General features: G+C 42.9%; 1 protein-coding gene across 6 annotated transcripts in view; it reads right to left on the bottom strand.

Moving 5' to 3' along the window:
• MTR (5-methyltetrahydrofolate-homocysteine methyltransferase) overlaps nucleotides 1–27,542 on the bottom strand; it is a 94,118-nt gene that overhangs the window by 27,752 nt on the left and 38,824 nt on the right. For 4 of the 6 annotated variants that reach the window (XM_081124265.1, XM_081124266.1, XM_081124270.1 and 1 more), the window contains 8 exons: nucleotides 27,055–27,167; nucleotides 23,827–23,967; nucleotides 19,256–19,441; nucleotides 10,480–10,659; nucleotides 8,868–8,984; nucleotides 8,438–8,578; nucleotides 2,597–2,686; nucleotides 1,434–1,586 (listed from right to left, as the gene is read on the bottom strand). In XM_081124265.1, coding sequence (XP_080980391.1) covers nucleotides 1,434–1,586; nucleotides 2,597–2,686; nucleotides 8,438–8,578; nucleotides 8,868–8,984; nucleotides 10,480–10,659; nucleotides 19,256–19,441; nucleotides 23,827–23,967; nucleotides 27,055–27,167 — 1,121 coding nt within the window. The remainder of the gene's footprint in view (nucleotides 1–1,433; nucleotides 1,587–2,596; nucleotides 2,687–8,437; nucleotides 8,579–8,867; nucleotides 8,985–10,479; nucleotides 10,660–19,255; nucleotides 19,442–23,826; nucleotides 23,968–27,054; nucleotides 27,168–27,542) is intronic. The other 2 variants (XM_081124269.1, XM_081124268.1) reach the window with 1 other exon arrangement.

Below are 27,542 nucleotides of genomic sequence, written 5' to 3'. Positions count from 1 at the left end.
CTTAGCCTTCTCTTCTCAATCCCCAGTGTTGCAATTCACTTATAATTAAGGCTAATGCTTAAGCAAGAACAGGGCCTTTTACAAAACCCATCAACGTGCGCTGTAACCCATGGGTGGAAGTACCATAAGAAACAGGGTATTTGCAGTGTCTGAGTTTCTCCCCACCAGTAAGTTTAGAGTGAAGAAACCTAGCAGATGCCATTCACCAAATGATCCAAGTTAGCATCAGCAGTAACGAGCCAGCATCATCATGGGCCTCCTGCCGTGACCCACCGAGAAGGGCATGGCATCACTCTGCTACTCTTGCCAAAAATGAGAAAATTTCAGACAAACTCAAATTGAGGGACAGTCTCTATAATAACTATACTGGACTCTTCAAAGTCAAGATCACAGAAGAACTGTCAGAGAAGGCAGGATAAAAGCAAAACAGGGTCCTGGAAAAAAAAGGAAACAGTTGTGGAAAACTGGCAAACTCTGATGAGGCCTTTATTTAATAGCACCACACCAATGTCAATTTCTGGTTCTGGTAACTGTACTATGGTCAAGCAAAAATGTTAACATTAGGAGAAGTTGGGTGAAAAATATACAGGCACTTCTTAAATTACTTGCGCAACTTGTCTGTACATCTAAAGTAAACTCAAAAGTGAAAATTTAAAATAAGTCAACATGTTGGAAAACAAAGCCTGAGGACCGGGTGCTGATTATGTCCCTCATCCTGAGAGAGTGAGAGAGTGTGTGGGTGGTGGTGCTGCACATGCTCAATTACCCAACCGTGTCCTTATAAATGTGCAGTGTAGTATGTTAATTATAAGACAATGAACCTGTTTTAAAAAAGGATGAATATTATAAAGAAAAATGGGCAATTAACAGTAAAGAGTAAGTAATTTAAAAAAAGAGAACAGGGCCTTTTAGTTTTTTGTAGGCCTCATGCCCCAAACCCAGGCAGCTCAACCAGTAGTTGTCTCCTGATGTGGTTAGAAGCTGCTGTAAATCAAAATGAGGGTTCTGGTTTTACTTGAAACATATCTAACGTATATCACTATTTAAAATGGTAACGGTTTTTTCAAAATATGTGTCCCAAAAGATGAATTTTGGTTCATCAAATAAAATGTTACTATTATTAACTTCACACTAATCTTGGGTTTTATTTTAACGTGAGGGGGCGGGTAGACAGCTCCTGGGGTAAGAAGTGGTACAGAACAGACATGAAGATGAGGAGCTAAGAACTGCAGATGATGTCTATCCTCAACACCACCCAAAATACGAATTTTTGTTGACATTACTCCTAAATACATTTAGAGAAAGAAATGACCAGATCTCAATGCCCCTGAGCTCTTATCAAAATTAAAACCTGAGAAATATATGCAAACACATTTATTAAAAAACAGATTTTTTCTTTCAACTGTGAAAATTTCCCCCCATCTTTTGCAAACCTGAGGCAGAAACATTTTTCCAGCTCCAAAAAGATCACCAACGACTTTCATGCCATTCATCAGAGGCCCTTCAATTATATTCAGAGGCCGGGGATATTTTTCCTGGTTTAACCTGGCTTCCTCCGTATCCTCAATAATATGTTTTTCAATGCCCTACACAAAAATTAGGGGGGGAAAAATCACATAAAACAGTGGCTTAAATCCAAACAACCATTTGATTACGGAAATGCTCAGAGTACAGGTTTTCAACCAGATTGCATGGTTCAGATCCTGGATCCTGTCACCAGTTTCCTAAATCACAATATCACTAGTCCCTGCCTCAAAGAGTTACGCTGAGGATTAAATGAGACACTGCCATAGGGTGCTTAGGGCTTTACTGATAGTAAGTCCTCAGGAAAAGCGAGCTATGAGTGAAAGAAGGAGCATTAGTAAGTAGAGTTCAAATTCATAATGAAATACACTTTTGATTCTAGCGGATTAACAGGTTATATACATTAATAAATATCTCCTGTGAAATCAGCACTTCTCTCTGCAACACAAAGGGCGGGGCAGGAAAGACAATGGCGGGTCCCACTGACTCATACAGCCAGTGACCAAGCCCTGTCCTCTGGCACCCAATTCAAGGACCCTTGGCTGTGGCTGACTAGTTCCACAACCTGAAATATGTGAATCTGGAGGAGTTAAAAGTAAAATTCCAGAGAGAAAAAACACACAAAAAAACACCAAACACCTCCGAAATTCCTCACAAATGAGGAAACTAAAGCTGGGAGACTGATTACCTTGCCTAGTATTATAATTATCAGCAAAAGAGCCAGGAACTGTTTTTTGATAGAAAGACAGCAACTTGGTCTGGGATAGTATTTCTCAAGCTTGGCACTACTGACATTTTGGGCTGAACAATTCTTTGTTATGTGGGCCTGTCCTATGCACTGTACAATATTTAGCAGCATCCCTAGCCACTGGATCCAGTGACACCTCCGACCCCAGTTGTGACAACCAAAAGTGTCTCTGGTCACTGCCAAAATGTGCGTGAAGTAGGGGGTGGGGAACGAGGTGGTCTACCGAGTCTCCTTTGCTGTCAGCCCCACCCCTACGGCAGCAACAGCAGACAAGGATGTGGGTCTCAGCCCTCGAGTTCCCACTCACGCAGGCCCCCAGCTCACCTTCACGAGGGCATACTCCAGGCGATCTTCGATGGGGCCAGTCCTCCACTCATCGGTCTGCACGGCTGTCTTCCCTCCTTTGCTGTGAGTCTTAATTGAATTAGGACAGAAAGATGGATACAACAGGTCCTTACTGGGCTATGTGGCAGCAAAAACCTATGCCTTATCCTTCTTTATATTGCAGCCCCTAGCAGAATGTCCAGACTGAATTAAGATCTCCATAAACATTTGAGGGAAGCAAAATCTTTTAGGACTTGAAGGACAGAGTAAGGCTACATGTTTTCTTTCCTAAAAGATAACTTAGGACAAAGATTTCGAGGATAGTCAGAGAAGCTCTACCCACATCTGATGCAAGCTGATAATACTCTCCAACTGTGTGTCGAGGGGCTGCAATGAAGCCAAGTCAGACATTGTCCCGGAGGGGGCACTACAAGGCGCAGGGCTCAGCCCATACTGCCCAGCACTCAGCCATGTCGTATGGGGGTGGACGAGAGAAAGCATCTGCTGAGGGCTGAAGGAGCAGACGATACAGGCTACGCCAGGAACTCTGAGGAAGGAGTGATCACCACAGGCAGGTGAGGAGAGACTTTGAAGCAGCTGACAGACTCTCCAAAGGGACGGCATGCAGTGCCCATGGTGCACAGCGAGCTGTAGTATTACCTACGTGTTTCCTCCCTCTCACTGAGGCCACCAGTTGCCCAAGCCGCAAATGCAGGTGTCTTTCTCAAATAGCCTCTCGTTCCTCACATGCACTGGTCACCTAGTCCCAACAATTACACCCCCTCAGTGTTTCTCTCCACCGGCTTCCACTTTCGTATCCAAGCAACTAACTGGCCTCTGCAGCCCAGACTTACCCTGGTCTCCATATGTCCTCTGCACAATAACCAGAAGGACCTTCCAAAATGTAAACTGGTCAAACCCCCTGCTCCCCATGAAGAAATTCACTGAACGACCAGGCTGGTTTTCTCCTGCACCTTCATCTTCTGCGTTCCCTACTAGCTCAGCTACCCTGAACACGCCGGTTCCTCACACTTCCCATCATCCCTTCACCTCGAGGCCTACACTTCTGTTCACCTGACACGTTATTCAGCACCAACCACAAAACCAGGCCCCAGCTAGATGCAAACACGCATCCCCTGGCAGGGACCACAGCTCCACCTCCAGCACCAAACCTCAGCCTGGCTAAGCCCTGGGCAGCATCAGGTCTCACTCGACCTCCTCCTCCCTAGGCTTGGTGTCCCTCCTAAGCATTCTCCTAGCATCCTATCCATGCTGTCCGCACTTGCCACACTGCGCTCCAACGGCCTCTATACGTCCCTGCATGGCTCCTGGAACTATGGGCTCTGGAGGGGCACATCCCTCTTACTACTGAGATCCTCTAAGTCAGCACAAAGCAGGAACTCAGTCAGCATTCACTGAATCAAACAATGCTGAACAGAAATGGGCTTTTCTGGAGCAACGTTTGTGCAGGACAGTAGAGGCCAAGTCACAGAGCACCAGAAACCCAGGCTATAAAGTTTGGATTTAACCTTCCAGGCAACTGTGGGGCCAAGGGTGGGGAGACGACACAATTCAAAGCTCTGAAGCGGCAGAATTCCATTCAAAGCAGTCTTTTAAAAAGAACCCCAGAAAGAGGAAATGTTTTAATAATCCATGATAAAGGCCCGGACTACAGTGGTGGTAACAGGAAGGAAAAAAGGGACTAACATAAAAGCATTAAAGTAACGGACAGTGTGTAAGAGAAGAAGGAGTTGGGGACAACTCCAAGATTCAGGGCTGGGGTGGTAACTAAAATAATGACGACACCGGGCTTTCTCATACATGGGAAGACCAATGCCTCTCTTACACACAAAAACCTAAGGAAGGTGGTGATTAAAAACTAATTATTTGTAACATTATTCACAACAGCCAAGACATGCAAGTGTCCACCGACAGATTAGATAAACAAGATACAGTACAAATACACAATGGAGTATTACACAATGAGAAAAAACCCTGCCATCTGCGACAACACGGGTGGACATCAAGGGCATTATGCTAAGTGAAATCGGTCAGAAAAAGACAATCACGGTATAATCTCACTTATATGCCAGAGGTGGGGGTGGGGCAGGTGAAATGACTGAAGGGGGTAAAAGGTACAAACTTCAGCTATGAAGTGCCCTAGGGATGTACGTACAGCACAGCGACTAGTTAATAACATCGTATTGAATTTTTAAAAGTTGTTAAAAGAGAGTAGATATTGAAAGATCTCAAGAAAAACAAATTTGTAAGTATGTGTGGTGAAAAGTTGTTAACTAGACTCATTATGGTGATCATTTTGCAATATATAGAAACATCAAGTCATTACGCTATACACCTGAAATTAATATAATGTTATATGTCAATTATATCTCAATAAAAAAAAAAATCAAAACTAAAGGCCCTGGCTGGATAGCTTGGTTAGTTAGAGCGTCATCCTGATACGCCAAGGTTGTGGGTTCAATCCCCTGTCAGGGCACATATAAGAATCAACCAATGATGCATAACTAAGTGGAACAACAAATCGATGTTTTTTTCTCTCTCTCCTTCCCTCCGTCCCTCCTTCTCTCTAAAATAAATACATAAAAATTAAAACAAAAAACAACTAAAAAATAAAAATCACAAAAAATTAGAAAATTCATAGGTTCTATACTCTTGCCGTTATTGAAGAGGAATCCGCCCCCCACACACACAAAACTAGAGCTATGTGGCAAGGAAAGAAAAGAGAAAAGACAAGACCTTCTAAAGCTCCCATTCGTATCACTTGATACATGTAAACACCATTTGTTCAATCAACCACACAACAGGCAATTCCTGCCTGTGGGATGGAGTTTGATAAGTAAAAACAGAGCAGAGTGTTCCAAACACTCTTGGGAAAAGGGCCTGGTGTATTCAAAGAAAAATACACAGTGTGCAGCACATATGAGGTGCAGGGGGGTCAAAACATATGTGATTATGAACAGTAGCAAATGAGGAAATGGTGAAAGCTGGTGAAGATCCACTACAGTGCCCAGGCTGCAGTGGGAAAAGGAACCCACTTGATGGACATACTTTAGAAAATCCACAGGGAAGGTGAAACGTTGCCATTTAAAAGCAGCTGTTTCAGAGTACAGCATGGCTTTCCAACTAGTCCTTCAAAAAGAGGTTCTCCAGGATAGACTATGAGCCGCCAGTTTCACACACTGCAGAGACCAGACAGCAGACCACTGGATGCTCATGGAACAGAGAGCCACCGAGCAAGCTGACCAATCCGTCGCCATGGCCACCTGTCTACTCCTAGTATCTGTAGCTGCTGCTCTTGAGTAGCTTCTGCTTCTCAGGGTCCCTATGATGACCTGTGTTTTGTTTCTGGTATCAAACTGGACCAGCATCCAGGGAGTGAACTGCTCGAGAGAAAGCCAGGAAAGAGCGAGCACTCCAGTGGCAATGGGAAGGATCAAGGCCAGATCAAAGAACAGAATCTTTTCTCCAGAAAAGTATTGAGAACATTCTTGCAACCCAAGGTCAATCAAGAACCATTCCATCAGAGCAAGGGATCTTTTCAGTGTTTGCCCAAGGGGTCATGACATCCATTAGGGTACCACGTAATACAGATGTTCATGTGAACTATACAGTACCATGACACTGCAGACACCAGAAACAGTTACCCACCACAGGTCTGTCTACATCAAACTAGGGGAATTATTTCTCAACTCTTTCCTTCATTCCCCAAAAGTGGGATTAGAGAGGTTAGGAAAATCAGAGGCAGGACTCTTGACACCCTTTTCAATAGTGTATCAGCAGAGACAATCATTCTCTAACAAAGAAAAAAAACATCCCCCAGCCCTCATTTCCTCACATATCCTGCTTTTCATGCCCCAATTGCACTTGGTGTCTCCTGGGAGTTACTGAAGTATACCTGTTTTGTTACTAATCCCTTTCATGGTGACAGACCATCTTGAACATAGATAGCCTACTTGACAGAGAGGCCAATGGCTTATAATAAGTCCTTGTAGTTACATTAAGAGAGAGGCAATTTCTTATATGACAATTGTTAAGCTCTTCAAATTGCGATTAAGATTTCCCTCGATTAGGCTGTGCCCCAGGGGCAAAACCTCTTGGCAGCTCAGCACCACATACAGAAATAAAAACTTGTAAACAAATGCTACAAGTGAACACAGACCAAAAAGAAAGACTGACATAAAATACACAGGCAACAAAACCTTAAGAGAGAACAGCCTTACAAATGAGGAGAGCATCTCCTTTGAGTGGGAGTGCGGTCTCATCTGGACGGCGGAGGGGAAGATGACACAGCACATCATTTCATGGGCTAGTCAAGAACGCTCTGGTATAACTAACTTCACAACTGTATAAACTGTGATGCATGCCCTTGGCCTTCAATAGAACCCTGTCTTAGTTATTCATGAAGAGTCACCACAAGGTGGAAAACAGGCTAAGAGGAAAGCTGAAGAGTGTCCACACCCATGTCTTCATGTTCTAAGACTAGTAAAGGGCGAATCACTTTGTCTACATGAGCAGAAACAGCCATGAAAATGGATAAAGAACTGTAATTACTGTTTCTTAGGTAATAAGCTGAAGCAGAACTTGATTATATTTGCAACAATCAAGACCAGAGACATTCTGTCCTGTGTCCATGAGAAATGCTTTTAAGGAGCTGAGTGGAGGGTCATGTATTCACGCAGAGTCTGAACTCCCATCAGCTTTGCTAACACAAACAGTTTCAGAAATCTACAGCGTGCCACCATCAGGATGGGAAACCAAGGACACAGTTCCTCCCAAATCACCCTACCCTCCTTCCAGAACATTTTAACACTCTTCGATGGAGGGAGAAAGGTTCGCAGTTCTGCCAGAGTTCAATTCAGGCTGTAACATGGAGGACAGGACCAAAGGTGGCAATACACATAAGAGCACTCACTCTACCGCTTCCCAGGCATGTTCCCAGGAGGAAAATGTCTTCCTCTGCCATTGACTTCTGAAGTAAATTAAAAAGTTTTTTTGACATAAATATCTCATCTTTCCTTAAACTGAATCTAGTAAGCAGCTCCAATGAGAGGCACTTAATGGACCTAGGATTGCGGGAGACAAGGAACTGATTTTTGGATTAACTACAACTATTCTCATGTCTATAGAACAAATGTGTACAGACCTCGGCCCTGACCTGCAGACCCTGACACAAAGGGAGTAGATGCTAACGTAAACAGGTACACAAATGTAACCATGTGACAACGGGAACCAGGTAACATCAGCCATGTTAGAAAATCCAAAAGAGCCCATTTAAACTGTGAGGTAGAAAAATATCTAATAAAATGGAAAGATGTTCCCAGTATACCACTAAATAGGTTACCATACAAGCATCTAGAGACAGTTCTATTTTTGTAAAAAAATGTGTGTGTAGGTGTGTGGACACAACTATGAGTACATATTCATTTTGGAAAAAACAACAATAACAGAAAAACAAAGAACCTTGACAAGATTATAACAAAATCTCAACAGGATTTTGGGCAGGATTACGAGTGATTTTTATTTTCTTCTTTTGCTCATCTGTATTTTGTAAATTTTCTAGAATTGCGTTACTTTGGTATGAGAAAAATTAATTTTACATTTTAAAATTAATTGAAACATAAGCACACTGAGCAGCCTAAATGTGGCCTGTTTCTCCCCCTCCCCTCCCTGAAACACCTCCTCGGGAGTTCCCTATGCCAATCCCCGCAATCCACAGATGTGACTAGGTCCTCGCTTCTATTCTACAGTGAAGGTCTGATAACCATGCACGGGCGATACATTCAAAGGCAGGAAAGTCACAGTCAGAGCACTTCTCTCTACCTGGGCGTAATGTAAGAGCTTCTCAGTAGCCTGGGGGTCTTTGTTCCAGATGAGATCTTCACAGAGCTGGAGCAGTTCCTTGTGGATGTCGTCATACACGGGGAGGTTCCCAGCATTCACTATCGCCATGTCCATACCAAACTAAGGGCAACACAGAGGACAGTGAGGATTTCCAGCAACACTCTACATCAGGGGTCAGCAAACTTTTTCTGTAAAGGGCCACACAGAAAATAGTTCAGGCCATGGTCTCTGTCGCCACAACTTAGCCCCGCTGCTGTATATAAAATCACCACAGACAACAGGTGAGTGAGTGGCTGCTCTGCTCCAGTCAGTCTTATTCTCAGAAACTGGCAGCAGGCCAGAGCTGTTCTGCGGGTTTGCACTGGCCTGCCCAGGTAAAAGCTGGTCTAGAGGAAGGTGTCCCACCTACCCGGATTGCGTGGTAAAGGAAAACGCTGTGCATGGCTTCCCGAACGGCTTCCATTCCTCGGAAGGAGAAGGACAAGTTGGAAAGCCCGCCGCTTATTTTGGCTCCAGGTAACGTTCGCTGGCAAAAATAAAAAGGTGAAAAGATTCCCCTGTTTTACCAAAAGCATCAATCACATCCCTTAAGCTTTATATAAAAGAGTATATAAAAGAGTGGAAAGTAAAAAAGCACATCAAGTTCCAGGTTCCCATCACACCTTATAACAACGTCAAGCATCTCTGCACAACTGCTGCTGAAGCACAAACTAGCTCAAGCATTAGGGACACAGCCGCCATCACTGCGACCACCCAGCCATTCCACTTCCAGCTTCTATTGTAGACACGCACATGCGCCTGAGACACACATACGGGAATGTTCACAGCAGTACTGTCACCATGTCCAAAACCCGGAACAAATCACGTGTCTACCAACAACAGAGCAGTTAACTATGGGACAGTTAGACAATGGAATATCATACATCAATACAAATGAAGAAAGCACAGCTTCAACTACACTGACGAATCTTTAAAAGGGAGTTGGGTAAGGAAAAAGGCATGGGAGTCTTAGTTCTATTTCTATTACGCTCAGAAACTATTTGTGGTGATTACGTGCTATCAGGTCACCACAAACACTGAATCAGGAAACACCGAAAACCACTGCCCCGAGGAAATACAGGGTGAGGTTCCTGGGAGCCTCTGCTTATAAAATTTTCATCAATTGATCAATACATAACCTTGTCTTATGTGTGTTTCCATTTAAAGACACTTGTTTAATATATACTGTTGATTCACCAACCTTGAGCTCACAGCCAGCAGCACTACAACTCACGTCTAAACAAAGCTTCTCTAACACGTGTGTTCTCCACAAGGCACCTCCCAGCCTTCCTGGTCTTCGGGGCACAGATAACACTGCAGCCCTACACTGGGCGGCCACTTACAGAGAAAAACCAATCACGGAGAAAAAGCTCGAAAACTGAAAAGCGTAGCACTAAACAGACATGAACGGGACACTTGTTTACAGAACGAGCGCCGAGACAAGAGTAGCGCGTCCTGGTTGACTGCATCTGGGAAAAGGCGGGTGGGGACACTGCACAGGGGTGTGTCCAGGAAGGACGGCAAAGGCCCCATGAATATTGATTTGGGGTCACAGATAAACTTTAGGAGTAGGTGAATATGCAAGTACAGAATCTGTGGGTAATTCAGATTGCATAAATGAAAGTGATAGAAGCTATAAAGAAAAGCAACGAAACTCAGGATGAGGGTGTAATCAGAAGGGAGAGAAGCAGGGCACGAGCCATGTTCTATCCAGGACCTAAATGAGAGCTTTATATGCCTTGTAATTAATTATTATACTCTGTATTTTTATATATTCTGCAGTGTGTGTTATATTTCAGTTTAAAATAACATAAATGTAATACAGGACCCTTAATTCCAGAAAACCAAATTGCTACCTAAAAGCAAGAATGTCACATTCCCAGCCAATAAATACATATACATGACAGTTCAAACTAGTCAGCAGAGCCACACGGTAAATGTGACGACGTCTTGTGTAGAAGAGAGAAATTGCCCAGACTCACTTTAATGACTTTTGTTGCATTGATAAAATTAACAGCATACAAGTTGTGCTCTTCCATCCCAGTACCAATGGTGAGGATGTTAGGGTCAAATATGATGTCATTTGGATTGAAGCCCAGTTTTTCCACAAGTAGATGGTAGGCCCGGGTGCACACTCTGATTTTGTTGTCCGTTTCTGTCGCCTGGAAAAAGGAGCACGTGATTGCAATTTAAGTAGAAAAATTAAGTGCTATCTTCGAAAACAGAGGCACATTGGTACTGAAGTGCCAATGCTTGAATTTCATAAAAATCCAAATACCAGGCAGCCTCTAAACGTTTATACAATTATCTCAGAGGAGGAACTGGTGCAAAGGCTACATGTTCTCACCAGCACAACAGCTACACTGCCTCTGTAAAAATCAAATCTTAAAAGCACATATGTGGTATATTAATAAATAGACTTCTACAAAATACACACACGTGATAAAGACTCAAACCCTACTAAAGAACAAGTTAAAAATAAGTGTCCTCCCTCCTTACCCCACCCACCCAGGCAACACTGCCAGAGGTCTCCTGGATCTTCCTGCAGGAATATTCCATGAGGCTTCCACGGTATGTATGCATTCTCCACCTCCACCCTACCCACCACAACAGCAGACAGTTAACATGTGCCTTAAGTCATAGCATAAATTAATCAGTATGGCTCTTTAGAGTAGTGACCTGGAAAGGATAGCATTCACTGCAGCAAGGCTCAAAACCCCAGCTGCTTCCCTCCCATCTTCCTTAGCATCAGGGCCTAGGAGATCTTCCATTTCATTTCCCATTGTGTGCCCCTCATTTACTCCCCTCTCCCACACTGCTCCTTTGTGTCCCAGGATGAATGACAGAGAAAGATAGAGACAGAGACAGACAGACAGACAGACAGGTATGCCGACTGCACACTGTGCTGTGACTCCTAGAAGATAACTGATACCCAGGCTTGGAGTCTGGGGACCAAGAGAAACTCATGTTCCTTGTGTCCCTGCCATAAACTGCCACCTCTGAGGGAAATCTGGTTAAGTCTGTTTCTTACACATAAAGAATTTAAAATAGAATACATCTAATATAGAAAGCCCAAGGATAGGAACACTCAATCATGAAACCTTAGCCAGGGAGTGGTGACCTCCCTGTAGCCGCTCCAAAGGAGGCCCCTGAAATGCAGAAACATATGTCGGACTTTCACAAAGTTCAGAGGGGGTCAGAGGAGGAAATGTGAGCATCAACTCCTAGGCTTGGGTCAATTACCTTTAGCAAGTCAAAACAAAGGGCAAACTAAGAACTACTGTCTTCAGTTCCCTAGACTATTTGTAATAACTATGGTACACACCCTACTGGGAAACATAACACATTCACTGAAAAACAGCATCAATTTATCTAAATTCAATGAAAAGACTGGTTATGAAATAAAAATATAAAAAATCACTACTGAAGGAAAAATATATTCGAAAGAAAACATAAGCCAGTCACAATGACAAAACAACACAAAGAACCCGGGAATGATCTTGAGCGTCCCTAGTTAAGGAAAATATAAGATGTGACTGAATAGCAGCAAGATACCAAAACTGAATTTTAGTCAGCATCCCAGTGGGGCTTTATTTTTCCATAAACTGGAAAACTATTTTCAAATAACTTTAACATAGGAAAATGTGTGAAATATAATGAGTGCATTATAGAATGGTTATTCTTTTATGTAACTTACACAGGTACAAACAAAAGAGTAATATAGTCCATTCTGCTATTATGTGATAATTTTAATTCTAGGAAACCTTATCAAAAATTGTCATGCAAGCCCTGACTGCGTGGCTTAGTTGGTTGGAGCTCCGTCCTATACACTGAAAGGTTGCGGGTTCGGTTCCTGATCAGGGCACATACTGAGGTTGCAGGTTTGATCCCTGGTCGGGAGGCGTATAGGACACAGTAGACTGGTTTCGCTCTCACATTGATGTTTCTCTCTCCTCTCCCTTCCCCTCTCTCTAAAATCAATAAGCATGTCCTTGGTGAGGATTAAAAAAACAAAACTGTCACATGAAAGTCATCAATTAAGAAAGGAAAACTGCATCTAGAGACTGGGTAGTGATAAAGTTATTCCTCCTGCAGAAATGTCATCTGTATTTTGTTATTTAGACTTAAAAAGAACTGCCGATCAAAATAACATCAACAACAAACATAGAAATGATTCCAGATTGCCTTTAATCCAGCCCCTCTGTCATATCTGGCCTTGACTTTGCAATTTTGTTTATAACATGGATCACAAACATAACCAGACTATAGCCAGATACAGAAACAAAGACAGGTGAGTTCCTCTGCTTTGTTTAGTCACAACAGTGGTTTTCATTTCAAAGAGCTGCCTTCTCCCCATCACCAGAGATATCACCAAAGCAAAGCAAATCACCAGGACAACTCAATGGATAGAAAATAGGCCTTTATATAAAAATATCCATATTGTTGATTTCTGACTTAGCAAGTATATGAATTTTTTGCTTTGGTCTTTATAATTTTCAAAACCACAATTCTATAATGAGCATATATGTCTAAAATCAGAGGAAAATTATTTTTAATTAAGAAAATCAGTTTTTTAAAAGGCATTTTTAATTCCATCTTACTCTAACAATTATTTTCTCTATAGCATTTTCCTCCAGACTTTATCAAATGTAATTTTGAGTCATATATACAGTGTCTATATAACTTTTGGTTTTATATTTTTAATTTATATATTTGTAAGCAGTGTCATACCATTTCATAATCTTCATAATTACTATTTAAACAATCTGGACAGTATTCCAATAGAGTAATGTAACGTAAGTAACCGATTTCTCCTTTTTTTAATTTATTGATTTGAGAGAGAGAGGGAAACATCAACTTGTTGTTCCACTTATTGATGCATTCATTTTCATTGGTCGTTTTTTTATGTGCCCTGACCGGGGATCTAACCTGCAACCGTGGTGTACCAGGATGATGCTCCAGCCAACTGAGGTACCTGGCTAGGGCAGTAATCAATTTCTCTTTAGTTGGGAGTTTAGGTGGTTATATCTTCAATAAAACTAGTGAAAAATCTTTGCATATATATAGTATTCTTTTGCTGCTAACTCCTTTTATTGGGATAATTTCCCAGAAAGGATATCAACACTTTTATCTCCTGACAGACATTAGCGTCTTCACATGCACTGTCCCAGTTTACACCACACTCCACAAAGGTTTTCTGTCGACCACTGTGGCACCAACAGAGAGCCGGCTCATTTTGTTGTTAACCCTCACCAGAGGGTAGTTTTTCCATTGCTTTTCAGAGACAATGGAAGGGAGGGGGGAGAGAGAGAGAAAGGGAGAGAAACACTGATGTGAGAGAGACACACTGACTGGTTAGTTCCCACAGGCGCCCCAACTAGGGGCAGGGAGTGAACCTGCAACCCAGGAACCTGCCCTTAACTGGGCACTGAATCCAAGACCCTTTGGTACGACAGCCGACGCTCTAACCACTGAACCACAGCAGCCAGGGCAGAGCCTGCTCATTTTTAAGTTTACTGCAACCAACTTTGGAAGGATAAAGCATTCTTCTAACACTGCTCAGTCTGCATGTCTTTCATAACTGCCGAGTTAAAATTGTTTCCCTACGTTTTTATTTGTGGTCACATTCTGGTCTAAACAGGGGAAGCTTGTTCCTAGACCAGATCCAGCACCAGCAGCGCTAACAGACAAAGCATTGGGACACCCCAGCAAGGGGATAACCCCGGATGTGGAAACTTGTATCAAGTCTTCAAACTAGGCTCCATCTCCTCCCAGGCATCTGACCTTGAATCACAGTAAAGAGGACAACAGCTACCCCAGGTGGTGGTTATGAGGACTAAATAATAAACTGCTAGTTGTTTCGACCAGTTTACATGAGAATCACTTCTAAGGTTTTAAAATTACTAAAGCCAAGTCTCATCCCATACCGAAGGAACTGAAAAATCGGAAGAGCTCCGAGGTCGCGGGTGTTTTTTAAAAGCACAGGCAGGGCCCATCTCTCCCTGTGGGGGAGTTTTTGCGTTACACTAGGTGAAGCAGGCTGAGCCTCAAAGCACATTCCACGCACTCAGAGCTGACCCCGCTTCCTACTGCACTGAGTGAGAAAACACCCAGTCAGACAGACTCCCCCGGCCCTGCCTCCTGCCATCTGTGCTCACACACTGCCTTCTGCCTTCTCTCCAGCACTGTGAGCAAACTGTCTCCTCTCCGGGCAAGGAGCTAGCAAATGCCCCCTTTCTCTACCAGCTCATGCCCATCAGCTTACACAACTGCCTTGTCACACCACCTGTTTTCACTAACACAGACACACAGGCCCGCGCGTGCACACACATGCATGCATACAGACACAGGCCCGTGTGCACACACACTTTTTTAACCTCATATTCCTCTCTGGTTTCCACCCTACTCCTCTCTTCCGTTTACAGGAAAACTCAAAAAAAGTCGTTTATACCTACTGGCTCCAATTCTCCTATGCTCTCCTGAACCCACTCCAGTTAAGTTTTCATCTCCTTGGAAACAGGACAGTAAGATCAGCACTACCCCACTTCTAAATCCAGGGGTAAACTCTTGGTCTCATCTACTGGATCTACCCACAGCTCTTTAAAATAGCTCAGCAAGGCCTTCTGGAAGCTTGCTCTTCACTCAGAAGCCAACTGAACCCTCCCTTCTGGTCCCCCTCCTACCAAACAGGCTGCTCCTCCCAAACCCTATGAGGGGGCCTCCTCTTCTCTCCAACCTCGGAGCACAGTCGCTCCCAGACTTCCGAGGTCCTAGGACCTTCACTGCAGCTACTGAGCTCAGTCCAGCTTTCAATACCATCTATGTACAGATAATTCCCAAGTAAGGGAATTCTATCTTCAAGCCAGACTTTGCCCATGAAACTCAGAATCACCTACACAACCACACAGTCCACACACCAGCCCAAACATAGTCCGTCCTTCCCCATCCCAGGTCTGCTTCTCTCAGTCTTCCCTCTCTTCAACTGCCCTGGCCAAAGGCCCCTGAAGTCATCCCGGGCTCCTCTTTCTTTCACAACTCCCAGCCGAAGGGAAGGCAAATCCCACTGGCTCCATGTTAAAAATGCCTCTAGAAACAGGTAAGCAGAGCAAGCGCCAGAGCCAGACAACAGGAGGAGGAAGGTGAAAGCTGGCAAAGTACCTGATACCCGCAAAGCACACACGCCAGTGGAGGGACAGCTTCCCGCAAGCGCTGCCGTGGCCCACACAATGCAGCCCATCACCGTAAGATCTCAGGGTGCTGAGCACGCAGAAGCTCCAAGAAACACCCCAGAAAATGGGGAAATAAATAAGTTTCATCAGCACTAGACTTCTTACTACTACAGGTGGAAACTAGGAGATAACAAATCAATGCTTTCAAAACACAGAAAATAATTTCAAGCTTCGTGCCTATATCCATACAATTGTCAAGTGTAGCAGTAGAATAGAGCCATATTCAGACATGTAAGGTTTCAAAAATATTTACTGCCATGTTTTCTTTTGCAAGAGGCTACCAAAAGATACACAAATGAGAAATTAAACCAAGAATGAGGAAATTATGAGATCTAGAAACCGACGAGAGGAGAGAGGAGACCCAGGACAGTGAGGGACACTCGTGGTGACGCTGTACAGTTATCAGCCTGCTGGCAACCTCTCCAGATCATGTCAGGAAATGTGGACAGAGAATTCTTCAAGATGTTAAAGTGACAGTCTACTGGATGCATTGGATACACTGGATATTGGAAATGTACATAAGTAGGGGATAGTGTGAAGACGAAATATGTAAGAAACAAAGCAAACAAAAAAGTATTAACTTAGTGGAAAACAGTAGGGTGCAGGGAAAGAAAAGGAATCATGGTGTCTCAGCTTTTACACCGCCTAATAATATAAGCCCCCAAATAGTTTTATCTATATTGGGAGGATTGTGGGATAAAAATAAAGATGCATAGAGTGAGGGTAGAGGATAGTGGAAAAGCCAGATCCCTAACCACTACAGGAAGGCAATAAATAGTAACTGAAAGAACTTGAAGGTGAGGAGGTAAATGCTACAAGAAACATCTAAAAAAGTTCAAGTGGTTGCCTCTGGGGATCTGGAGGGCTGGGGCTTCTGTTTTCCATAAAAAGCCTTATAGGGCTTTAGTCTCTTTAACTATCTGCATATACATTTTTGGTAAAAATTAAAACTATGTTAAAAGGTCCCACCATGCTAGACTAGCAGTGGAAGATGGCTAGATAATTCCTTTCAGGACAATTTAACAACATGAGTCAAATATTAACTGCAATCCTACTTCTGACTGACTGAGAAAATCACTGTACAGGGGAAATGTCGCCTGGACTGGAGGATTCACAGCCATCGTTCATTCTCCTAAAATGTTAGAATTGCAATTTCATCCAATAATATACTAAGTAAAACACACATATACTGCAATGTAAGGCAACCAGAGAAGATGGAGTTATAATCTGTGGAGAAAACCCACATTTGCTAAGTTGGGAAGATGCCAACATTCTGAGTGGGGGGTAAGGGTTACAGAACCACAGATGTAATCTCGTTTATGCAAAATTTTCTATCTGCTAGAACCTCTTCTGCTCCTTCCCTAAATGCCACATGGCTTGCTCATTTCATTCAGGTTTTCAAATATTTCCTTCTTAGAGGGGCTTTACGAGACCACCTTTTCTAAAGCGGCCCACTCTTCTGACGGCCTGCCCTGAAAAGCTTTCCCAGCCATTCTGCAGATCCTTGTGCAGTGATGCCAGGTCCCCTAGGCCTGAAGCCTAGCACTTGTACCTGCGCACAGGTCTTTGTGGTTTGGGATATAAAAATAGTAACAATATATACCCAACATTTCTCTTTTGGGAGGAAAAACTGATTTCGTGTGTGGAATGTGCCTACTCGGTACAAGTAAAGGTTCAATGGATGTTCGTTATCAAAATTATCCTTTTGCACGCTTCTGAATGACTTGAATTTTTCTCAAGATGAAAATACATCTTTTGTACAAAAACAATAATGTTTTTGTTAAAAACAGTTTCATTTAAAAAATACAAAAATCAGAGAAAAGAGAAAGGGCGGGACCCCACCACTTGTCCACTATGTAAACAGGTCGACGTGTCCCACCGAGGCTATCGCTACCCTCCCGTTAGCAACTACCAAATTCTTTCTCTACCTAGAGAGACACACATCCATATAAATCCTTTTATTGAAACAGCTGGGATCATGTCACTTGGTTCTTTTCATTCAACATATTGAACGCAGGGCTCCATTATCGCATTCTTTTGTTGTGGTTGTTAATCCTCACCTGAGGATATTTTCTCCATTGCTTTTTAGAGAAAGTGGGGGGACATCCATGTAACAGGGACACATTGATTGTTTGCCTCCTGCATGCGCCCTGGTGGCGAGGGGCAGGGGTGAGATCTAACCTGCAACCCAGGTACAAGCCCTTGACCAGGAATTGAGCCTGAGACCCTTCGGTGCCTGGGCCGACGCTCTAACCTCTGAGCAACACCGGCCAGGGCCATCATCTCATTGTCTTCAACTGCTGCACAATATTTATTCTATGTGGCTTGTAGCAGGACTAAAGCACTCCCTTATTAACCGGCATTTAGAGTGTCCTCAATTTTTTTGCTACCACAACACTACAATGAATGTGAACTTGTATCCTTATGTGCTTGACCTCTTACAAGATTCCCAGGAGGAGCTGAATCATAACACATGAATTTTTAAAAATTGTTTTAACTTAAATATTGGATAGAAAAATATGAAAGTAATGTGAGGGATAAAACAACAACACAATAATCACTATATACTCATCACCCGGCTGAACTGGCGTTGTGTCTGAGTCTTCCCGTTGCCCCTCCCTGATTCCATGGCAGACATGAGAGTTGCCATTTATCAATATTTTGCTTTTTTCTATTTAATAAAAGAAACTAATATGTTATTGTTTCATTATTTTATTTCTTTAATCATTATAATATTATCTTCTCATAGGTTTATTGGTTATTTGTATTTTTTTAAATTACTCATTTTCTTTATTCATTCTTTTTAAAAAAAATTTATTGATTGATTTTTAAAGAGGAAGGGAGAGCAAGAGAGTGAGAGTGAGAGGGAAACATTGATTTGTTGTTCCACTTATTCACGCATCATTGGCTGCTTCTTGTATGTGCCCTGACCGGAGATTAAACCCACAACCTTGGCATATGAGGACGATGCTCTAACCAAGGCTATTCATTCTTCTATTACATTGACTGGGGGAGTTATTTTATGATTTAAAAAATCTCTTTACATATTAGGGACATTAACCCACTGCTATTATTCATGTTGCAAATAGCACGATGACTTTCTCCATATAAGGTTTAACATTTTTATAGATACCTCTAAGCAGTTTTCTTTCTGCCTTCCCAAGTTTAGGTATTTTCCCATACATTCTTTAGAATTTTGTTTTTTACATTTAGATCTTTAATTGATACTGACTTTATTTTAGTATATGGCAGGAAACATGGCTCTAACTTTATTTTCTTCTAAACCCATAACCAGTTGTTACAATTGCATTTACTGAATAATTCCTTTCTCAACTGATGTAAAGACTTTATTACATATCAAATTTATATGTATATATAGATACAAGTGTGTGTTTGTACACATATGTGGATGGTTATTATGGTACACACACATACACACACACACATGGTTGTTTTGGACTCAGTTTTCTTCCACTGCTCTGTCTAGCCTGTGTAACACAATGGAGCTTGGTCAAAAGAAATCACTCACCTGTCCCTCTTCGTCAAAAGCCATGACGACCATAGCAGCACCAAACTTCTTGATAATCCTGGCCTTCTCCAGGAAGTCCCCCTCCCCCTCCTTCAGACTGATGCTGTTGACGATGCACTTGCCCTGGCAGCACTTCAGGCCAGCTTCAATCACAGCAAAATTGGAAGAGTCAATGCACAAGGGCACCTGGAATCACAGGGCAGAAAATCACGAAAGATAAGTCACCACAAAGTCCCTTCCAAGGCCTCCCAAACAGTTCCCATTTCTTCCTTAGGGAAACAATTAACAATAGTGTAATAAGAGAGAGGACTCTAATGTACCTGTTCTTAAAGCCCAAAATACTTGAAGTAATTCCAATCTTACAAGAGACTGCATGCATGAAGGGCCAGAACTTTCTAACTCAAAGATCACGGGTCTACATCAGAATGAAATCGGAAGGTCAGCTCACTGGCTTCAGTACTGGTTCATACTCTCAAGTGCCTGCCCCTGTGGCCAGCACCTCACTCAGATCCTCATACCCCTGATCTGACTCAAGATTAATGTGTAGCCTCAGGCCCTGGGAATAGCCCTCAAGCCAAGTTATTCAAATTCAATCTTCCCTTTAGAAAATCAAGTTCCTGACTGGGGAAAAAAGGAGATGTAAAATTAAACAAATGCATATAACTAAAATAAAGGAAAAATTGGAATGCACAAATTAGAACAGGTGTGTCCTTAATACTCCCATGCACTCATGCCTCTGTACCAGGAAAGGTGAAAGAAAGGGCTTCAAAGAAGGACTAGGATAGACGATCACTCCATAAATGATCAAGTGTCGACCATGTTATATCCCATGCTGAATTCAGGACAATGGTTAGGCAGCCACTCCCTGGCTCCCCTGAACATATAAAGATAAATGATTAAACAAGTAATGACACAAAATGTGGGAAATGCTAGAGCACAGGCAGCCAGGGGCATCAAACCCAATCTATGACACAGGGCATGAGGGGAGGGAGAATCAGGAAAAGGGTCCCTGGGCAGGTGGCTCTTCCTTAAGCTGCACCACCAAATGAGAGCAGAATAGAACAAGGAATCCATGCACTTAGCTCTTTCCTAGCACACTAGTAATGACAGGTGTGCTAGGAAAGGGTCAAATACAATGACAATACCAGGCCAATGTTTAAAGTGCTTGCTGGCAGTTTGGTGTCCCAACCTTGCCAGTCATGTTGTTACAGGGTACCCCAATTGTTCAAAATTTGGTCTCAAGTAAATTTTAGTAGTAGTGTTATCATCATAATTAACTAGTTATTAACACTATAAAGAAAGCAAAGGGAAGGCCTGACATTATAGGCATGGTCATCTGGGCAGCTTCACCAGGAAGCTGCAATTTCACACTCCCCAGGGAACCACCAATCCATTCCCTACAAATCATTGGAGGAAGGGATCCAACAAAGGGGGAAATGGGCACATGCACAGCGAAGTTGGGATGAAGTAGGGAAATTGCTTGCTGTCAGTCTAACCTGGGAAAAAGATAATTGGCTAGGGGGACAGAGCCACTGAAAGCCTGAGAAATCCTGAGGGTTAATTGGTTAAGCTCCTAGTTACAATCCCCAGAGTTCTCTCCCTCTTCGCTCTTGCCGCTTTCTCTTCTCTTGCTCCATGACCCACACTCACCTGTGCCATGTGGCCTTAAGCAGGCCATGCGGATCCCAGGTGGCACAGTGGACTGTAGCTGGGAACACAAGCTAAGCTAACCTGATGCTGGACTGGACTGTGCAAATATGGAGCAGAAGCTCTGGGAAGAGGCTTTGATCCTAGCTCTGCTGAAGACAAAATGAAACTTTTTCCTTAGTGGGATGGAGAGAGATGGAACCTTGGAAGGGAACCCCTTAATTTTGCATCATCAATAAAGCTTTCCACGAAACCCCATCCTCCATGAGGGCCTTAGGAAATTCTTTTCCCAGTGGCACCCGAAGAATTCCACTCCATCAGTAACAGGTGGGGACACAGAGAGCACCCCACTGATAACAGAAGGTCCAAACCAGAAAAGATTAAGAAAAAAAATTATAGTAGCAATCAGAACACTAAGTAAGTAATAATGCCTCAAGTTACATGGGGTCATCACAGTTAACAAGGCATTTTTATCTTTACAATTCACAAGTCAGACTGTGGACGAAAAGGGGCCATATACTAAACCTGACAAGCTCAGGTGAGGTCTGCATGGCAGCCTTACAAACTCAGAGACCTAAAGTAACCACATAGGATGGTCTGAAATTAAAACTTTCTAACTAAAAGCAGTTTATGGTGCACCCACCTAAGTAAAAGAAGCATGTGTCTATCATTTTACTTTTTATCCAACCCCAGAGATTTCCCTGCTTTGCTTTCTCTTGCCTCCCTAATCTATCACCAATGGATTTCATGTAACCCATATAGGTTTCGATTGTAATGTATAAAATAAGGTGCAAGACTGACATTTTTCCAGAGCATTTTCTCAATCCATTGAGGTTTTGCTTACCAGCAACTGTCCTAAGTTTGGTTCAAATAAACTCATAAAAATTCTCTACAGATTTGAACATTTCAGGTTTGAATATTTGCTAAGATAAAGCAAATATGGTTATTCCCATTTCAGAGATGAGAAAGAAATCTAAGGTCTGTGGATGAAAAGTGGGTTCTACGGGAAGTAACCTCACAGAGTGATCTGATCATAAAGTCCTAACTGGGCAGATCATGGTGGGTAGTCACACCCAGGCATATAACTTTTTTAGTAAAAGGCTTATCTTTGCCTTCACTGGTATGGCCCACAAAATCATTTGGTCTGGTTCTGCCAAGGCAACTGCAGACAGGACCAGAAATTCAATAAATCTAGGAGCTTTTTTAATAGCTAATTTTTAAGTTGATAATTCTGTATGGCCCTTGAATAATGTTATAAATATCCAAATGGCCCTTGTCAGAAAAAAGGTTCCCCACCCCTGCCTTAAGCAAACCTTGTCCATTGTTTTTGTGCATCTAGGTTAATACATCTTTGAAATAACTGCCCTCAAGAGAGCATATAATCTTAACTATCCCATATTCCAATCCCCACCTTACTTTCTCCCACCTCCATGTAATCTTCCTTACATTCCCTCCTTAATTTCAAATACATAAAAGAAACTGCAAACTGTTATTTTCCATAGCATCTGAGAACTTGCCCACCCCCCTGGCCCCCTGCATAAGTCATTAGTTTGGCTCAAATAAACTCTTAAAAATTCTCTACAGCACAGCCAGTGTGGCTCAGCAGTTCAGCATTGACCTAGGATCCAGGAGATCGAGGTTCAATTCTCAGTCAGGGCACATGACCAGGTTGCAAGCTTGGTCCCCTGTAGGGGACGTACAGAAGGCAGCTGATCAATGACTCTCCTCATTGATGTTTCTATCTCTCTCTCCCTCTCCCTTCCGCTCTCTGAAATCAATAAAAAAATAAAAAAGAAGAAAAGAATGTAAAAAAATGCTAGTCATCACAAATTCAATGGTAGAAAAATGAAGTAAGTTTTTTTTTAAATAAATCTTTATTGATTTCAGGGACAGGAAGGGAAAGAGAGAGAGAGAAACATCAATGATGAGAGAGTCATTGATTGCTGCCTCCTGCACGCCCCCCACCAGGGACGAAGCCCACAACCTGGGCATGTGCCCTGACTGGGATTTGAGCTGTGATCTCCTGTTTCATATGTCAACTCTCAACCACTGAGCCACACCAGCCAGCTGAGGTGAGAGTTTTAAGGTTTTAAAATCCATCTAAAAATTCTTTAATACTTTAATTTTTTATATCTTTATTGATTTCAGAGAGGAAGGGAGAGGGAGAGAGAGAGACATAGAAACATCAATGATGAGAGAATCGTCATTGATTAGCTGCCTCCTGCACACCCCCGACTGGGGATCGAACCCACAACCCTGGCATGTGCCCTGACCGGGAATCGACCCGCGACCTCCTAGATCACAGGTAGATGCTCAACCGCTGAGCCACGCCCGACCAGGCCCATCTAAAAATTTTTTAAAAGACTGACACAAAAACTTTCATTTTTTAAAGAAAAAATGTAAAAGCTGACACAATACCACCCTGACTTAATCTTGTTTTGTGATTTTGTCTCACTGTGATAAACCTAAGCTCTCTTCTTCCTTCGATGAAGAAGAATTAACTGAGCTCCCTCGTCTAGTGGGGATGGAAGGAATGATTTTGCAAGAAGGTTAAGTATATCCTTCAGAGACATAGAAAGTGTGTTCTTCGTCTACCCAGACATCAGAGGAAAGTCAGACAATTCTTGTGATCAATGTCAGAAGCCTGGGAACAGCCCAGCTGAAGTTGCATCTCTGAGAATTCTGGTTTTTGTTGTAAGGATAACGTTAAGTGAGAATACTATAATCAGAAACCACTGGGCTTCTTGAGAATTCTGGTTTTTGTCGTAAGGCTAACATTAAGTGAGAAAACTGACAATCAGAAACCATTGGGCTTTTGACATAGGAAAACAGAAAACTAGTGTATGACAGACAGGTCAACGGGACAAATAACAAAGTTAAATCAGTGATGTAAATTGCCTTTATAAATAAAAATGTTATACAACCTTGGCAATGTCAGGCTCGGAAGCAATGAGGTTGCAGAATCTGGTCATTGCACTTGGGCCATCGAGCATTCCGTCATCCATGTTGATATCTAGCACCTGGGCTCCCATTTCCACCTGCTCTCTGGCAACACTCAGACCTTCCTGAGGAAAGAAAACAAGAGGAAGCAGTGTGAGAACAGGGATTGTCAAGAGGCTAACAAAGTAATTCCTCGCCATCCCCAGCAATCCTTTCGAATTATACTCGACGCACCGGCCAGCTTCCCTGACTCCAGGCCCACTCTCCTCTCTTCCCATCAATCACTGCAGGTGAACCTTAGACATCTCTCCCATCACATCATGTCACTATTTAGAACCCAAGAGGCTGCTTTCCTGCCATAAAGAACCTAACCTCAGCCTGGAGTTCGGGTCTCTGTGGCCTGGCCTTAACTTCTTCCCTAACTGAACTGTCCACTCCTCCCCTGCACCCAGCCAAGTCTGTTCTTACCTGTGCCACAGATCATGTTGTCCCTCTGCACTCCCCTTCCCATCTATATTGTTTAAGACCCAGCTCAAGTCCCACCTCTAGAAAAAGTCCTTTGGAGAAACCATCCAAAACGTACATAACTCTCCAGTGTTTGCCAAAACATGCAAAGTGTACACTGTAGGCAGCTAAGAGATGTTACATGAAATATGAGTTAAGTAAATGTCAGCAGGTTTTTATACTCAAAGGCATTTAGAATCCTTTAATATGCTATTATATACTGTAAATCCCCAAGAACAGAACACAACTTGCAGCCTTTCCCACTATGACCATGGAAGGGATATCTTGTAGAATCAGCATTCCAGACAACCTTCTTTGGGAAGAAACACTGCTTATTCCACAATGACCTGCTGCCTCTAAACCTCTGCAACAATTATAATCATCACATGGTTTATTACATTACCATTTCCTCGTGATTTCGTAAGTCTTAGCTTATTCCTCAAAGTAGATTTTAAGTGTTTGGAAATCTAAAGGTCTTATGTGTCTCCCACTCTGAACAATGTTGGCCAAAATATACATGTTCAATAATGCTTTCTGACTGATACAACCGACTTAATTTTAAGTCTTCATTGTACACTTCATAGTGTGATAATTTTTTCTTAGCTCAAAAAAACCAACCAGAGATATTTAGCAATCACTGTGAGAGAACAAGGCCCTTTAGCATCTGCCACAGGAAAGGCCATTTATAATGATACGAGGTTACACAGAGTAAAAGTATCACAATAAAACCACTCTGGGTATCAGCAATGTGTTAAAAAATATATGGTAAAGAATAAAAAGATGTGTAAGTCATAATCCCTATTCTTGAAGGTAATACATCTCACTGGGGGCATAAGACACGGTCACATAAAAAGCTACTGGCGCTGTCACAGTCTGTGAGTCATGTGCCAAGATTGGATGGACACTAAGAAGGGCAAGGTCTCTGAGGACTGAAATGGAGAAAGCTTCCTGAAGGAGGGTCTTTAGCTGGGGCCTGGGGGATGGGCTGGAGGGTGCAGAGAAAAGATGGCAAGAAGCCCGAGGCCAAACAGCTTGGAAAACTGCCAATGCCCGCCCTTTCTATTTCATAAGTCATAGAATAACAGTTTGTAGGTCCAACCTTCCCACATCAGCTCAGGGAGGTGAAGTGATTTCTTAAAGATGTACATGTTGAGCAAAAAGACAGGACTGGAGTTCTTTCAGGCCAGTGCTCTTTGATCTTCAACAGATCACTAACTCATGGGGAACTAAAATCGAATGAGGACCCACTCCCCCTCCCCTTCCTACTTCTACCGCCTCCTCCTCCTGTGTCCCCTAGGCAGAGAGGAGTGGTTAAGGGCTGAGCTGTGTGGACTTGGGGTCTATCATCACTTGCTGTGAAATATCAGTCTCCAACTGCGCATCTGTGAAATGGGGATAATAGTACCTCTCTCATAGGTCTGTGAAGATTAAATGAGTAATGATGCAAACAGCACTTAGCACAGTGACTGGCAGAAGGTAAGACCTTACTGAACAGCAGAAGTTACCCTCTGTTTGCTTCTTCCTAAAATGCCCTCTGCTCTCAGTGTGCAATCTGTCAAATCTGAAAGCTAAAGAATGGTCATAAACATAAATCAAAACATAAATAGAAACACTGCCAACTGAAGAGCACTATACACTATGAAGGGTCACCAGGATTCAGAAGGCAGCAAACATGAACAAGCCTCCTGGAACGTTCAGGGGACACATGAGAAGGAAGGCAGCTGATGCCTAAGTGGAGAGCACTGCATGATGACCTGCAGAGTTTGGATTTTATCCTAGATGCAGAAAAGTCAGCTGAGGGAGCTTTTGAACTGGGGAGGACCATGACAGAAGCACACATGGCCATGAACATAGCAGGAAGGAAGGGAAGAGACTGACGGGAACTGTCAGGAACCAGGTAACCAGGCCCCACCTAATGTGCCACGGCAGGAGGCCATGCGGAGTGACCAATGGATCCAGAAAGGGGGATAAACGGGTCCTTTCTTTATGATTAAAACAAAGTCCACCTTGATAGTGGTTTCTGGATGATCTACTTCCTAAAGGTTGTAAAACCTTAAAGTGAGAAAAGTTTGATGATAAAGTAAGTTATCATTAAAGCCCAGACCAAACTCCTCCATTTTTAAGTTCATATTTGTGTAAGAAAAACAACCTCCGTCCAGATGTTTAGGGTAGGCTCTATATGGATTACATTTTGCTCATCCACAGAGGGATTAGCTTAAAAATACTCTGGCCAAGTGACCATGTGAACGTCCCAGGCAGGGCCTGTCCTTTCTTCGTGCTTGTGTATGTGCTTCAGCCTGCAGCAAACAGAATCAGTACGTCAGTCACTGCCTGATGTGGTCCTGAGAACTCGAGACTTTCTTGACTTTCACTTTCCCCACAAGGATTGGTGAGAAGCCAAAATGAAGAGCATTCACAAATTTTTACTTACTTCCCAATTAAAAAAATAGCTAAACCCGGACCCCCCATCTCATCCCACCTCATAACCCAGATGAAGTACTTTCTGACAAATAAGGACAAGAGCAGCCTTGATTTTCGAAGCTTTGTCCCCCTACTGGCCCAGCCAGAGGCAGACACACGCCACAGTTCTCACACTTCCAGCAGCCCTGCTAGCAGCCAATCAAAGGCTGTCAAAAGAGCTGCTTCGCTTGCTTGCTGTCTGAACCAAAGCACGGCAGATGCCTCAAGGCTGGTACTGAGATGCTCACCTCAAAGTTTCCTGCCATGATGAGTTTCGCAAACTTCCGGGATCCGGCCACATTACAGCGCTCTCCAATGTTAACGAAGTTGGTGTAGGGTCCAATCCTGAAGGGCTCCAGACCTTAAAAGGAGAAGCACTTTGAAAATTTCTGAAAATGCAGATGGTGACATGAGACAGACGGAATACAAATGTTTTCATGAGAAAGTAAAAAGCTTCTGTGCCACAGCCCCTCAGACGAGACAGGAGATGCAATCTGAAAACAGGACCAGCGCCTTCTCCTCTAAGGAAATTAAACTACATGTTGCAGCTACATTTACAATCAGACACTCAAAAAAGAAATATTCCAGGATTTTAAATCGCAATTTTCTCTAAGAGTTGAATCATACCAGCTCTGACAAACAAGAAAAAAATATAATTTCCCTATTTAATCAAGAGTCTGGGGCAAGGCTAGCCTGCATGCTGTGGTGCAGGGGGAGCGCTGTAAGCCCTGAAGCC

Source organism: Miniopterus schreibersii (assembly GCF_964146895.1).
Source record: "Miniopterus schreibersii genome assembly, chromosome: 21".
Lineage (NCBI taxonomy): Eukaryota > Metazoa > Chordata > Mammalia > Chiroptera > Miniopteridae > Miniopterus > Miniopterus schreibersii.
The sequence above is the reverse complement of the archived record's forward strand: the minus strand, read 5'-3'. Positions and strand labels throughout refer to the sequence as shown.